At 41.3% G+C, this 15581-nt stretch overlaps 2 protein-coding genes across 2 annotated transcripts in view; both read left to right on the top strand.

Annotated features, from left to right (window-relative positions):
* PARD6G (par-6 family cell polarity regulator gamma) overlaps positions 1-3685 on the top strand; it is a 60811-nt gene extending 57126 nt beyond the window's left edge. The window contains exon 3 of the mRNA XM_035550630.2: positions 1001-3685. Within this exon, the coding sequence (XP_035406523.1) occupies positions 1001-1860 (860 nt within the window). The 3' untranslated portion in view covers positions 1861-3685. The remainder of the gene's footprint in view (positions 1-1000) is intronic.
* Positions 3686-6440: 2755 nt separating this feature from the next.
* On the top strand, positions 6441-13387 carry BLOC1S4 (biogenesis of lysosomal organelles complex 1 subunit 4). Its single transcript, XM_035550457.2, has 5 exons — positions 6441-6734; positions 6919-6990; positions 8052-8153; positions 8890-9024; positions 12446-13387. Exons 1-5 carry the CDS (start codon positions 6480-6482, stop codon positions 12539-12541), a joined length of 660 nt encoding a protein of 219 aa, XP_035406350.1. The 5' UTR covers positions 6441-6479; the 3' UTR covers positions 12542-13387.
* Positions 13388-15581: the final 2194 nt, after the last annotated feature.

Raw genomic sequence — 15581 nt, 5'->3', positions numbered from 1 at the left:
TCAAACATCGTTATGCAGGGTTAACTTGAAGGAGAGAAATTTCTTAGCGGCACTTTTGTAAGCTGATTGTACTTCTGTATTTTACTGCTTTCTTCAACAGCAGAATAAACTGAAAGTCTTCATTTTTATCTGAAAAGTGTTAGCATGTTTAAACTCCTGGTGAAATGTTTTTCCAGCTAGTGCATGCTTCATGTTTAAAATATGCACAGTATTTTTAATGTGAACTGCAGTGACACATTTTGTACACTAGCTACTTCATAACTGTTTTAAGTGTTTTTCATGCAAAGTGCAACTTGAGTTTCTTCTTTCAATCCTTAGCGTATGGGCGAGGCAACAGAGCAGTCTCCTTCTCCCTGCTTTTATTTCTACCACACCAGTTCCACAAAACGTTTTGGAACTTGGCACTTTAGCACGTTTTATTTCTGTGAAATAAATTAAAATATTCCAAGGAGAAGAGTGCAGTACTGAGAGACACATACTAACCTAAATCCCTTAGTGAAACAGGGTAGGCTAAAAACACACATCCAACTACTCTCTCATACCCTGCTTTCTTGTTTGTACCTAAGGTCTGCTATCAGTTAAGCCTGTGTTGGTTATTGAAATATTCTTTGATTCAGACTTCTGGGTTAGGAATGTGTATAACACTTTTTTTTCTTTTTTTTGCACATTTGACATGTATAAAATTACAATCTAACTCTGAAAATCTGGTGTCATATAAGATGGCGTATCAAGCCCGCAGCTGCAAGTAATTGCATTCTGTACGGGAGTATGGAATCAAAAGTCTCTTCCCTCAAAATGTGGAAGAAATGTGCTAATTCATTCTGAATGGTGTGCTGATGGACATAGAATGAAACAAAGGTTAGGGTAAGCAGAAGAATTCATTTGCTTTCTTCCGTGTTATTAGGAATGTGGCTTCACTGAACCAGGCTTAAGTGGAAAACACCCTGTAGATTGAATTATTCTGTGTTTGATTGATATGGTGTTGCTATTTCTCTTTCAGATGAAGTGGACTACAGTAATTTTGGGACCAACACGCTATCAAGGAAGAAGAAGGCTCTGGTGACTCTCCGCAACGACAATCTCCGCCGGCGCCCTCACATTAACATTAGCATGCCTCATGATTTTAGACCGGTGTCTTCCATAATCGATGTGGACATTCTTCCCGAAACACACAGGAGAGTGAGGCTGTATCGACACGGGTGTGAGAAACCCTTAGGATTTTACATTCGCGATGGCACCAGCGTAAGGGTTACTCCTCACGGACTGGAAAAAGTACCCGGCATCTTCATCTCTCGTATGGTTCCTGGAGGATTAGCGGAGAGCACGGGCTTGCTGGCTGTCAACGACGAAGTCCTGGAAGTTAACGGCATTGAAGTAGCAGGAAAGACTCTCGACCAAGTCACAGACATGATGATTGCCAACAGCCATAATCTTATTATCACAGTCAAGCCAGCAAACCAGAGGAACAATATTATTCGAAGCAGTAGGATGTCTGGTAGCTCTGGCCAGTCTACAGACAGCACTGCTAGTCACCATAGCTTGCCTACATCCCACGTGCTGCAGAACTTCCACCCCGATGAAATGGAGAGTGACGAAGAGGCTGACATTGTCATCGAGGGCGGTCTGGAGCCACAGCACATTCCTAAACTGCACAGCCTTACTTCCAGTAGCCTCTCTCGAATCAACGGCAGCAGCCTTAGCCACAGACTTCAAAGGGACCTGGTGCTCAACAACAACTCTGGCCGAGAAAGCAATGGCAACATCCACAAATTACTCAGTTCCTTAAAAACTGATCCCCGGCACAGTCTGGTTATCCCCAGAGGAGGCATCGAGGAGGACGGGACAGTCATTACACTTTAGTAGCAATTCCTGCAACTCTCTTTTCAGTCTTAAGTGCCAATGAGGACAATTAACTCTTGCAATATGTTATGCACAAAACAGAGAGCTGATATTCTCATAGACCTCAGAGGTGCAGAAAATTGTTGCTGTCTAGGAAACATGGCATCTGGAGTTAAGACATAAGACTGTCATGCACTGCAGAATTTGTCAGGAGAATACCAGGGTGTAAAACCTGGTCTACATCCCAGCCCTAAAGTGAGAAGGCAAATTAGTTTTAGTTCTTATAAATCTAAGCAGTCTTATAGGCCACCACTGGCAGTGCTACGTACTTGGGTTTGAATGCATGGGTGGATGTATTTATACATGCATGTATATGAATTAGGTTTTAATAGTAATAACAGACATGTCTATTTGAAGTGGAATCTGTTTTTCCTCTAATAGGAGTTTAAAAAGAGCGCTTCTTAATAGCTATCCGTTCTTTTAGCATTACAGACAGACCTTCCACTAATTTGTTTATACCATATTTGCAATGTTATGTCTAATCCAGACACGTTCTATAAAAGGAGCGGTTTCCTGCTCTGGTGGTAACAGCAGTAGGGAGATGCTGCAAATCCATTTTCCAAATGAAAGTATATATGTATTTTTAAAAAGTCTAGGGTGGGGAGGTTGGAGGACGTTGACGTTATTGCTTTGAGATCAGCACCACCTGCTGGTCAGAGGCAGGCCTGCCTGCAACACGATTTTGTCCTGTCCTGGAACAGAAAACCGTGATACTGAGGGCTTCAAACCAGGTTCAGCACCATTATGTGTAAAATGTATTCCTTTTCTTTTTCGATATTTATTAGATAATACCTCTTTTTCAGTTGTTTTTTTTTTTCATGCTCTGTTTTTTTCAATATTATGGCTCATATGAATTTTAGGGATACATGCGAGAAGGCAAAAGTGGAAGAGTATGCTAGGACTGTCCCCTTCACCACAGAAACAGGTTCTTGCTACATGTTTGGGGCAACCAAAATCCCACAAGGTCTTTCCTTACAAAAGATTGGCCAATTGCTATACAAACGAGGGATGTTGACTGCCTTTCAAACCTAACCTTAGAGTAGTTCTATTATTTTTGGACTCTTCTAGTAATCATAAAGCTTAATGTCTACACATGATTTCTAGAAACTTAGAGTATACTGGGTGTTTGTGATGGCTGGACATCTCTACTGGATGCTGGTTAAGGGGTAACCAGCGACTGCTGAGTCGATAACCGTTCACTTCTGAAAATGCCATGGATTTATTAAAGTGGTCAAATCTAAAATATTTTGTTATATCTTGATCAGTGTAAGGAACAAAATATAAATGTTTTACAATGTATTTTTCTACTTTTAGCTTGTGTCACTTTCTGTTTTTAACTTTGTAGTACATTAAAGCTTTTTTATATGGTGAACTAGACATTTCTTAAATATTGTATGGATATGAAAATTCAGAAGTCTTGGTTTGAAAAAAATTACATTCCATTTTGGAATTTGTAATGGCTGGACAAGGGATGGTTGGACTAATTCATTATCGCTGATTTAGAATACCTGTGGAACAGCCAGTCTTCTGCTCATTGTTAAATGTTTTGGATGCTGAACTTAGTGTGTTTCTTTTAGATTTGCTTTAAAAGTTTATTTTAAAATACTTTCACTTACTCTAATTCTCTTCTAGGTGTCACAGCAGCTATACTTATTTTTCCCAGCACAATAAGAATATTGATCCTGTTCGTCTTAAAAATGTTTGTACTTTACCAAAGGTTTTCATTTTTTAAAAAAATCTGACTATATTGGTGCAGTAAAAAAAAAAAAAAAAAAGAGCTGGATATGCTTCAGTCAATCAGACCATCTTATCAAGAGGAGTGTGTTACATCTTATTTAAGACAACTTCTTTAAATAAGTGGATTTGTCTGGCTGAAGTTACTCATTTTGCCTTATTTAACTGATGAAATTGTGACCTGTCTGCAATAAAACGTGCACTAATCTTACATCTATGCTATATCCTTTCCCCTATCCTGAAGCACATCTTTCTGCAGAAGTATCTCGCCTCCTTGTTGAAACGAGACATGTTTTTTTGGCAACTCTCCAACTACCTAAACATTTCGGTGATGCCTTTTTCTGTACCAGTAAAGACTTAGCACAGGTAACAGGCAGAAGAGTGAAAATTTCCTCCCCATACTGCCTTTATTAAAGGGTACTGCTACATGGATTTGTATGGGAACCAAGTAACTTGCTCTGCTCTTCATAGCATGATTTCTTCAGGTCTCTTGTCTTCTTTGAGTACCTCAGGTACTTCCAGAGCTTCAGAAACTTCAGAATAAGCTGAAGATAACACTGTCTTGATATGCTGCAGCGTCTTGCTTGGAAGAAGGCTCTGTGGCTGTCCAAATGAAGCAGACAAGGTCCTTCATCCTAGGAAAGGGGAAACACGACTTGCATTTCACACCTCAGAGCTCTAAGGGGGACGAATAAAAGCATTTTACCCCAGCTTTCAGTCACAAGTTGAGAAGGGGAGATCATTGTACGCAAGTACGCAAGTCGATGGGGCCGGATGGGATCCACCCGAGGGTACTGAGCAAACTGGCGGAGGAGCTGGCCAAGCCGCTTTCCATCATTTATTGGCAGTCCTGGCTATCGGGGGAGGTCCCAGTCGACTGGCGGCTAGCAAATGTGACACCCATCTACAAAAGGGCCGGAGGGTAGACCCGGGGAACTATAGGCCTGTCAGTTTGACCTCAGTGCCAGGGAAGCTCATGGAGCAGATTATCTTGAATGTTGTCACGCGGCACTTGAAGGGCAAGCAGGCGATCAGGCCCAGTCAGCATGGGTTTATGAAAGGCAGGTCCTGCTTGACGAACCTGATCTCCTTCTATGACCAAGTGACGCGCTTGGTGGATGAGGGGAAGGCTGTGGATGTGGTCTACCTTGACTTCAGTAAGGCTTTTGACACCGTTCCCCACAACATTCTCCTCAAGAAACTGGCTGCTCGTGGCTTGGACTGGCTTCATTGGGTTAGAAACTGGCTGGATGGCCGGGCCCAAAGAGTTGTGGTGAATGGAGCCAAATCCAGTTGGAGGCCGGTTACTAGTGGAGTCCCCCAGGGCTCAGTGCTGGGGCTGGTCCTCTTTAATATCTTTATCGATGACCTGGATGAGGGGATCGAGTGCACCCTCAGTAAGTTTGCAGATGACACCAAGTTAGGTGCGTGTGTCGATCTGCCAGAGGGAAGGAAGGCTCTGCAGGAGGATCTGGATAGGCTGGAGCGATGGGCTGAGGTCAACTGTATGAAGTTCAACAAGGCCAAGTGCCGGGTCCTGCACCTGGGGCGCAACAACCCCAAGCAGAGCTACAGGCTGGGAGATGAGTGGTTGGAAAGCTGCCTGGCCGAGAAGGACCTGGGAGTATTGGTTGATAGGCAGCTGAATGTGAGCCAGCAGTGTGCTCAGGTGGCCAAGAAGGCCAACAGCATCCTGGCCTGTATAAGAAGCAGTGTGGCCAGCAGGTCTAGGGAAGTGATTGTGCCCCTGTACTCGGCTCTGGTGAGGCCGCACCTCGAGTACTGTGTTCAGTTTTGGGCCCCTCGCTACAAGAAGGACATGGAGGTGCTCGAGAGAGTCCAGAGAAGAGCAACGAAGCTGGTGAGGGGTCTGGAGAACAAGTCTTACGAGGAGCGTCTGAGGGAACTGGGGTTGTTTAGCCTGGAGAAGAGGAGGCTCAGGGGAGACCTCATCGCTCTCTATTATGGGTACCTTAAAGGAGACTGTAGAGAGGTGGGGGTTGGTCTGTTCTCCCATGTGCCTGGTGACAGGACGAGGGGGAATGGGCTAAAGTTGCGCCAGGGGAGGTTTAGGTTGGATATTAGGAAGAACTTCTTTACCAAAAGGGTTGTTAGGCATTGGAATGGGCTGCCCAGGGAAGTGGTTGAGTCACCATCCCTGGAGGTCTTTAAAAGACGTTTAGATGTTGAGCTTAGTGATATGGCTTAGTGGAGGTCTTGTTAGTGTTAGGACAGAGGTTGGACTAGATGATCTTGGAGGTCTCTTCCAACCTAGACGATTCTGTGATTGACAGAACCAACTTTGGAGCTAATACTTTGCACCATAACTCTTAAGGCTTGCAAACTTACTGCCCTTGTTTGCATCAGGTTAAAAAAAAAAAAATCTTTTATTTTTGCATGCACAATTCTGAAAAGTCCCGTATATATATATACACACACACATTAGTTCTCTCTTTAGGATTAACTCCTTCCCCTTTTGGTCTGTCACCTCGTCGCCCTGCCCACCGCCTGGCACTGCTGTACCTGGAGAAATCAGGTGGGAGAAGTTCAGACAGAAATCGGGGAACCTTTGGGCACAGTGCGAGGCGTCCCTGCCCATGGAAGGGGGGTGGAATTAGATGGTCTTTAAGGTCCCTTCCTGCCCAAACCATTCTGTGGTTCTAAGATTAAGCAAGCGGGTGGCTGAGGGCATAGAGCCAAGCGCGAGAAGCCCGCTCCCCCACCGTGGGCACCCACCGCCCGCCGCTGTGGTGAGGGAGGGCGGGCGGCGCCAGGCGCGGGCACGGCCGCCCGGGAGAGCGCCTGCGCCCGCCCTCACGTGATGGCGGCGCCTCCTCCCTCACGTAATGGCGGCGCCGGCTGAGGGGCCGGGCAGCGGCGGCATGGCGGCCGCATCGGGGGACGGCGACGGGGCTGGGGCTGGGCCCTGCCCCAGAGGGGACAGCGGGGACAGCGGGCACGTCTCCCAGAGCCACAGCAACGCCTCCGGGCTCGGCGAGCAGGAGGACGAGGAGGGGGACGCCCTGGAGGCGTCGCTCAGCGCCACCGCCGCCGCGTACGCCGCCTACCTGCTCGTCGACCGCAGCGCCTTCAGCGAGCAGGTGAGCGGCCGCGACCCGCAGCGTCTTTATTTTATTTATCTATTTATTTTTGTGGGGAGGCTCGACCCGTTGCATCGTCCCGACGCCTCTTTTTTATTTCTTTCTGGGCCAGGCGGGACGTAGCCGTGTGCCCGGCCACCCGCTTTTCTCGTACCGCCGCGGCGCTTAAAATGTGTTTTCGCAGGTGGAGAGCCTGGAGAAGAGCCTGGACGACCTGCTGACCAGGGTGGATGAGTTCGTGGGGATGCTGGACATGGTGCGTGTAAGGGGCGCGTCGGTCCGGTTTTGAAGTCGGTGTGTGTTTTGGTAGGGGGTTGTGTTTTGAAATGGGGCGGAGGGGGGCAGAGGCCTTTGGTCCTGGCCTGCGGGTTCCCGTACGATAATACGCTGAAAAGGAAACTCGTTTTGATCGATAATTCATGGATGAGAACTACTGAGCTTCCATGATAATACACTGGAGAGAGAACTCATTTTGGTCGACAATTCATGGCTGAAAACTACTGAGCCTCCATGTAGAAGCAAAGTGATAGTCACATATAGGTATAGAGCTGCATAATTGCATTTGTGTACGTTTGTACATGCACATAGATGGAATCTCATTTTTGGATAGCACAGCAACAGACATTTAAAAGGATGATACGATACTCATCGCCCTTTAGTACATGTACAAACATCCTACGTGGCTTTAATGATTAAAGCATCTCGCTGGAATTGCCAGACTCCCAGAACTAGATACAGGTTTAGGGCAGACCCGTTCTTACCATTTTGTCAGAAAGACAGCTTTGTTTTCACGTCCTCATGAAAGGAGAAGGGGGAACTCCATGAAACGCCCGTGTAAGCTGTCATTGATTTACAGGCCACCTTTGAAAGCACAATACACATGGTCCTGCAGCAGTAATCTAAGGGCAACCTACGTATGTTTTTTATTAGATCAATAAAAGTCAGGCCACAAAATCTTCCTTTTTTTTTTGTGGTAAAGATGAGGAAATGCGCAAGTAGTAAAATTGAAGTCACACCTTCAGTTTAGTACGTTTGATTCTCCAGTATGTCTTATGTCTTAGTTCTGATACTGTTATAGCAGCCTGTGTTTAATATAACTATAAAATTAAATATTAGCCTCTGCAAAATAAATTTTGTTCAAAGGTACTTGCTAAACTATACAAAGAAGCTAGTTAATTAGTTTTGATTGAGTATTTTTAATTTATTAGTGTTAATTTGTGTAATTGGAACACAATTCTAGTTTCAGAAATGAAATCTAGTACTTAATATATTGTTCTATTAATCTCTTTCTGTATTATCTGTTGGAATCATCTTTAGATTAGAAGCGATTCCTCCCAAGTCATCAATGAAAGCATACCTGAAATTTACGCAAAAGCTACAGAAATGAGACAGGTATACAAGAAGATTGACAACCTAGAGGTAGGTGCTTGCCATCTTCTACGTGCATTCTCTTTCTCAGCAGGGGGGAAGAATCAATGTTACGCTATAATCGTGTGTGTGTGTGCATGAACATGGAGTGGACTCAGATCCCTTTTGCCTTTCCGTGTCCAATCCAGATCTCTTACCTCAGCATTGACGAAGAGAACGCAATTTATGAGGAATTTCCAGAGACTGCTGACAATCTAAAACAAAATGCCTTTTTGTTCCTAAAGTTACTGCTTGAAGCACGGCAACTGTCCTCTTTTCAGAAAGCAATAGTACCGCTTTTTCTTCTTTTTGTTTTTTGATAGTGTCTTTCACGGTTACTCTCTTGAAAGCTATTTTTAGACTAAAAGAAGGAGGGAGCTATTGATTTCTGGTAAAGCTTCAAAATTCTAAGCAATCTAGATTCTTGATCCCACTTCTGGTTAGAAAGGCAAATAAAAATCTAAATCCTAATAAGTCTAAATTATGTATGTGAAAAACAAATAGGAAGAGGAACAATAACTGTTTTGTTAGCTTTAACCTGTTTTTGCAGGCTGCTGAGTGTCTCATAAATATTTTTTACCAATAAATTGGACTTGTAGGTGGAAGGAAATAAAGTATGGAGTTGTTTTGTTTTGTTTTTACTTTTCATTTTAGTAATAGTACTGTTACCGCTGTTGTGTAATACAAAATCCTGTTTCTATCTATTAGTGAAAAAGTTGTGCTTATTTATCTATTTATTTTCAAATAGGCTTTTGTGAAGATGATTGGAAACTGTGTGGCTGGAATGGAAGAACGGGTCATAAAGGCAGAAACGGACCTTGGAGCATTTCCAAGCACATTCAAGAAAATCTTGCACACAATCAGCATGCCATCCTTCCTTAACGTAAGTAAGCTTTTGTTACCATGTGTCCAGCTTAGTTCTGTTTACCAGAGAGGATTATTAAAATAACAGTAAATTTGTTACACATATAACTGTATTTAAATGTAAACCTTACGTACTTTATTAACACTATTGTGAAGTTCTCAGACTTAATTAAAAAAAAAAAACACACTCAAAAATCACAAATTCTTACAAGGATTTGAGTTGCATTCCAAAGTTAGTTTGTATATGTGTAGAAGGGAACACGAGGGGCACAAAACAAGTAAAGAATGAACAAGCCTTTATTAAAGCATATCTGATAGTATGGAAGGCGACTAGGAAGAGCCTGTACAGACTGTTAAAGGAGTATACTGCATTAATATAATCATTGACAAAATATTATATTAAAAAAAAAAGGAAGCAAAAAATGTGCTACACAATATTTTTTAAAATAAAGGTTCTATTTATATATAATCTACACAGTTCAGTAATTGTGTTACCACCTTCTTAAAACTTGGTAAAAGGGGTGTGATTTTCTCTACCTTTTCTCATGACTATGTGTGGACTGTTTTTCCACTTCAGATGACTTGAAGTGCTTTCTCTAGTATGTTTCAAGGAGATGCCATATTCAGTCTTAAAAACTGACACTGTGCACTAGTTTTAAAACAACTTTTGGATTAAAAAAAATAATCTGGCCCTCGTATGAATACCTGATGCTTCTTTGCATCACCTGCTAATACACCACACACAAGTGCTCCTCCTTGTATTTTGTCAGCACCCAGTATTGCTGTACTAGCTCAGGTCTCCATCTCATAACGCTGGGGAGAATGCTGAAATAAAGTGGGTTTGCGGAGGGGGAGAGGAAGGTGTTTGTGACTGTTGAAGTATTTGTGTTCCTGCATATTGTAACTGTGTGGTAGCAGAGAAAAATAGATCTAAAAAGAATACGTATTGTCTGGTTAAGACTTGGTTCAGGAAGACTATTTTTCACTGCTATTTTCTATGTAATCTTCAAGTTAGTTAACTTCAATTTCTTCCATTTTTTTTTGTGTGTGTGTAAGTTCAGGGTGATGTTGCTTTTTTCCTTCTTTTAGAAAAACAGCCCCCCCACCCCCTTAAAAAAAAAAAACAAAAAACAACACTCAAAGCTGTTATTTATAGGCCAATTACAGAAACAAAAACTATGGCAGTTGTAGCTAGGAGCCTAGTGGCCTTACACTTCAGCCTTGAAAAATATTCAACAGTATTTTCCATAAATTTAAAATCTGCAATTGAGAAGTCTGAGAGTTCTAATAGTGTTTTGTTGCTGTTGCGTAGGAAGGCTTCGTCAGCTTAATTTTTTCCACAATTAATAGGGTAGAGTCTTTGAAAGAGTCAGCAAGCAGAACCTGTCATATCCAATGGCTTTGTGGTTTGGGAATGGATAGGAATATAATCAACACTCAGAACTGACTGGTATTAATTGATCAAGTAAATAAAAGCTAGGTGACTGTTGCACAGTGAGCTGAGTATCACATAGTAGAATATTTATTTTCATTAATAAACACATTTCCGCATGAACGAAAATGCATATAGAGATTTCTCCTCATGCCTGGTGTTTAACTAGCTTACACAATACACACGCCCTTTGGAAAAGAAGGCTGTACCGATGTCATGATTTTCACCGTAGCTGTTAGTTCACAGTTTCCTGCAAAATTTTTCATTAGATCACGTCCCCTCACACTCTTCCCATTTGAATGTCTGTTTCTTTACGGAAAGGGTATATTTTGTATTTCTTAAGCCGTGTATTTGTAATCTCACTTTCAGATTTTGCCCCAAGTTCTTCCCTTGTGAATACCAGGCAATGTAAAGTACAGTACTCTAAGGCTTCTAATATCAGTAAGGATGTAGACTCTCTCAAAAGGTAAAAATGTCTGCTAAGCAGCTGCAAAAATTTGTATATGTGTTCTTAGGCGACTGTGGGTACTGTGCCTGCCTATGAATTTCTTCACCAGATTTAAATTAGCCCCTCCCTGCACACATGCAAATACAGTGCATCTTAAATCAGAGTCGTGAGCTGCAGAACACCTGTGACGCTAGTTTTTCTTGCTTACAAGGTGTTTTCTTGTAGACCAGTACAGGATAGGAAATGTTATTTTAAAAGGGAAGTTTGATTTCAAAGATTGTTTTTACATTTGGCAAAGTTTCTGATATAGAAAACTTTGATAATATCTCCTATTTATAGCTTTAACCTTGGTTTATATATATATTTTTTTCCGTATATGCTATTGCTGTATGAATGGCAAAACAAAGCTTGTTACAGAGAAATTAGTGACATCATAAAGTTATAGACAAATATAATTTAAATACCCTAAATCAACGATTTGTAAAATTCAAACTTCTTGTTAATTGATTTGCATATAAACAGGATAATAGGTAATGTTTTCATATTGAGTACAAGTATACACTTTAACTGAATAGTGGATAAAATCCAGTTAACTGTTTCATGGGTACGCTTAGTTACATCCTCATTTGGTGCATCCCAAAGTCCAGGTATACTACTGGTTTGCTTTTCACTTTATTATTGGTGAAGATTTTCTAATTTCCCCACTTCAGACAGGCAAAAAAGTGCCTTCAGAACTCTGCAGACAAACCGACTGAGAGCTCTGCAAAACGACTTATCAAAATCTCTTCATGAGTCCATAGGAATTTTTAATGAATGAAATCTTGACTTCAAGCCTTCTGTTTAAGAGCACATATTGAAATCATACAATGGCTCTGTGTTGCAGTGCAATATTATTTAAGTGCAGGAATGCTGACGTATTAGTCAGTAGTGGTCCCTGCTGTTTTCTACTTACGGGAGACATTTGGTGTAGCAAAACAATATACAAATAATATTTAGAAGGAATGTATACACTTCTGAAAAAACTCCCGATTTACTACTGTATTATTTTAGCGGTATGTCATAGCACATACATTCTAACATATATACTTGATGAAGAAGCTCGGAAGGAGCAGCGACCTTCTTGAAAGAAACATCTGCTGGGTTTGTTTCCAAGTAAAGACTTTTTTAACTAAGTAAATGAGAACGCAGGCTAGGGTTAACACAAAGGGAGTGGCTGAGGAGAACTCAAAAGGCTGGAGGAGGAAAGGTAAAGGTTTGTGGGTTTGGGCGGACAAAGATTACAATGACTTGACCCTGATGTGTTTGTCTCCTGCAAAGCTGGCGTATTTACACTTTTCCAAGACTGAGTCTGTTCAGGTGATAGAATGGCAAAAGCCAAAGCCAGTTTTCTTCGGTAACATAAAGAATATGCTAGACCCATCTGAGCTGAGGTTTAAAGTTCACCTGAGGAAGGGGATATGCCATTAAAACTCCTTTTGCTTTGCATTTTAGCTTTGTAGGTTTTGTTTTGAAATTTGGATTTTTAAGGAGGCAAAAAATAAACTTCTATCTAATTTGCAGAAATCGTCTTCCTCGCGACAACAGACCCTCTATGAACCTCCAGTCCTCTTCAAGACCGAAGACTATTTCCCATGTCTTAATGAAGCACCTTATTGACAATTTTTGTTTTGGGATTGGAATCGATCAGCCAGAATAGAGAAAGCCAAGTGAACAAAAGAAATGCTAACCTCAAAACAGCTGCATTTCTGAGCGTTATTAATGGCATATTGCCATTCTGATTCTCATTGTCTTCCTTCAGGCAGTGTTTTCAGGTAATCTTTGTTTGTGAATATTATTTGAAAAGTCTTCCTAAAACACAGTATACATTTTCAGATTATACTGGGGAATGAACTTCTGCAGCAGGTTTGTGTTTTTTTTTAGGGAAATAATAGGAAACATACTTTTATATAATATATCTTTTAACACTTCAATATCTGTGCTGCTGCAAATGTAAATAGCTGTACCTCAAGGATGTCTTTTTTTTTTTTTTTAATATACTGACTGAGGTGAAAGAAAAGCTCTATGCATAAAATCACTGTAAGTTTTGGAACTTGGTCCCTGCACTGTGTGTAGACAAGTGCACCGCATCAGGATGTGCAGGTGGCAAGGGGAGGACTCAGAAGATTGGCGAGGAGTCAAGGACGTGGCTTGGTGCGTGTGATCCTGTCCCGGTTCACAACACAACATCCTGCCCCTGCTGATGTCCAACAGGTCACTGTGGCCATACCTTCTAATTACCGCAGCATTGTGTTGTTTGATGTGGAACCAGGTGGGCATGATATATATAATCTGCTGTCAAAAAGAAAAGTATGTAAACTGAGGCAGAGCCATCCCTGGGCTGAGCCTCTGTAGGACACGTGACCTGACCTTACACTTCTCCCTTTCAAACCTCTGTGCAGTGACTGGGGCTGCTTGTGCTGACTGGAGTGGGAGTAAAATGTCAATAAACTGATGGCTATGTAACACCTGCTGTATTCTTGCATCACACATGAGGGTATTGAACTGCACAGTTATTTCTGAGAACAATTTTGCTGACAGCCCCCTGTAATATCTAGCAGTTGTTAATCATTACTTGTTATATTCTTAAAAACCATCACTGTTCTATTGCCAGTGTAACTTACTGCAAGTACCCAAAATTCACCTTTCAGAAGAATAAGGAATGCATCAGGGAAACAACGTAATGCCTATCGGTTTTATGTTGCAAGCAAAGAAAAAGATACCTAGATGTGATAATAGGTACTGTTTTCAAAACCATGTGGTCTTGGGTCCCAGCAACAGCAGGGGACCAGGTTCTAAACAGAATATCTGAGGTGCCATTTAGTGAAAGTGTTAAAGATAGTGAACGAAGTCAAAATCATTAGGATCTAAAAACAGTTTTAATATAAAACCAATACCTGAATTTCAACACAGAGTCTAGAACATACACTTACATGGAAACACACAGGAAAGAGCAGACGTATTTTTATGAAGAGGACCACCACACACTCACACACTCCTTACTTTCATCAGTACCTAAGCGTTTCACTCTAGGTGTTCTGCTGCGGCAACAGTTGTATTCCCAAAAGGCAGGGTACCTTTCTATTTATGTCAGAATAATAAAGGCTTTTTAGCCCTTCTCAGTGAAATCTAATGAAATGTCATGCCTGTAACTTACTGTAACATGCCTATAACTTACTGTAACAACATAAGGCTACAGTCAAGCACACCAAATACTCTTAAGCACACTGATACTGACAGTACAAAAGCCCTTAATTTTAGAACAGCTTTCTAACTAATGGATCAACTGCTCAAATAACTTTTCCCATTACTGAATGGAGCTGAATGAATTCATTGACAATTGTAAGGAGGAAAAACTCATGTATTCTGAAGTGGGCTTTTATGTTAAAACAGTTCAATGGAAAACATAACTTATTTTCAAAGAGTGCCATAAACAAATGGAATTCCTATGATTCATATAGTTGTATGTTGTAAATGCTCCAGAATATTTTTAATCGTGACAATAATGGACAGAGCATCGAAGATTCATTAAAGAAATGCTATAACATACAATGCTCCCAGGTTGGATGAGGCCCTGAGCAACCTGGTCTGGTGGGAGGTATCCCTGCCTATGGCAGGGGGGTTAGAACTGTGTGGTCTTTAAGGTCCCTTCCAACACAAACCATTCTGTGATTCTATAAAAGTATTGATGATACATAAACTGGCTTTTTTATATATATTGTACAGAATAAAAAGGTCACAGCTGATCTGAGAACACAGTATTAGCAAGTTTATTAAATTGATGCATTCTTATAATACTAACAAGATCCACATGTTCACTCTGGTATTGAGTGGGCTGATGCGTACTACCTTGCCTGCCTCTGCTCATGGTAACTCTCATCATGCAGGAATAATGTAAAAAAAATACCAAGAGCTCACACTCAGTAAAGAAAGTTTATAGTTGCAAATCCTTTATTCTGTCTGCCATTGTTACCTTGTATTAGTGTGAAACCAGTATTAGCTATGTTATGAATTAAGCTTGATATTTATAATTTTCTGTACACTGTTTATCTTTCTCCTGTTGCTTGGGTTTCAAGATCTGAAGCCCATAGCAATAGCAATATGTTACCTATTTTTAACATGAAGAGTTCTTCATATAGCACTGATGAAAAGCAACACGTTTAATGAGCTGAGTTGCTAAAAGTTGGTTATCAAGTGTATGAAACAAGCTGATGTTAAATAGCAACAGAATAGTCTACACACAAATCTTACTTTTCCTCCCTAACACAAAACATTAAGCTATCCCAGAAGAGAGAATGCTAAAAGTTTTTATATCTTTATAGTTAGGTATGTTTTGGGTTTCTATTTGAAAGTAGTACGGTGCTTGTTAAAATATATCTGCATGCTGTAAGAGGCAGTTCAGATATAATAAAAGCTGCATTCACAAGGTACACAGGATGGGTTGAATGTCAGAGCTCCACATTTCTCATAGCTTTTGGACAACAATCAACACAATCTGCCTTAACTAAATATTTACTTACATGATAAACTGTGCCCGAAGAAGGCAGATAAAGACTGACACTGGTAATTCATTATCTTTGGACATGCACATTTTGTTCCACACTTGAGCAACGCCACTGCAGGTGCTATAAAGTCTCGGGAAGTTATAGAAGGATGCACG

Source organism: Cygnus atratus, chromosome 2 (genome assembly GCF_013377495.2).
Source record: "Cygnus atratus isolate AKBS03 ecotype Queensland, Australia chromosome 2, CAtr_DNAZoo_HiC_assembly, whole genome shotgun sequence".
Lineage (NCBI taxonomy): Eukaryota > Metazoa > Chordata > Aves > Anseriformes > Anatidae > Cygnus > Cygnus atratus.
This window is presented reverse-complemented; position numbering and strand designations above follow the sequence as displayed.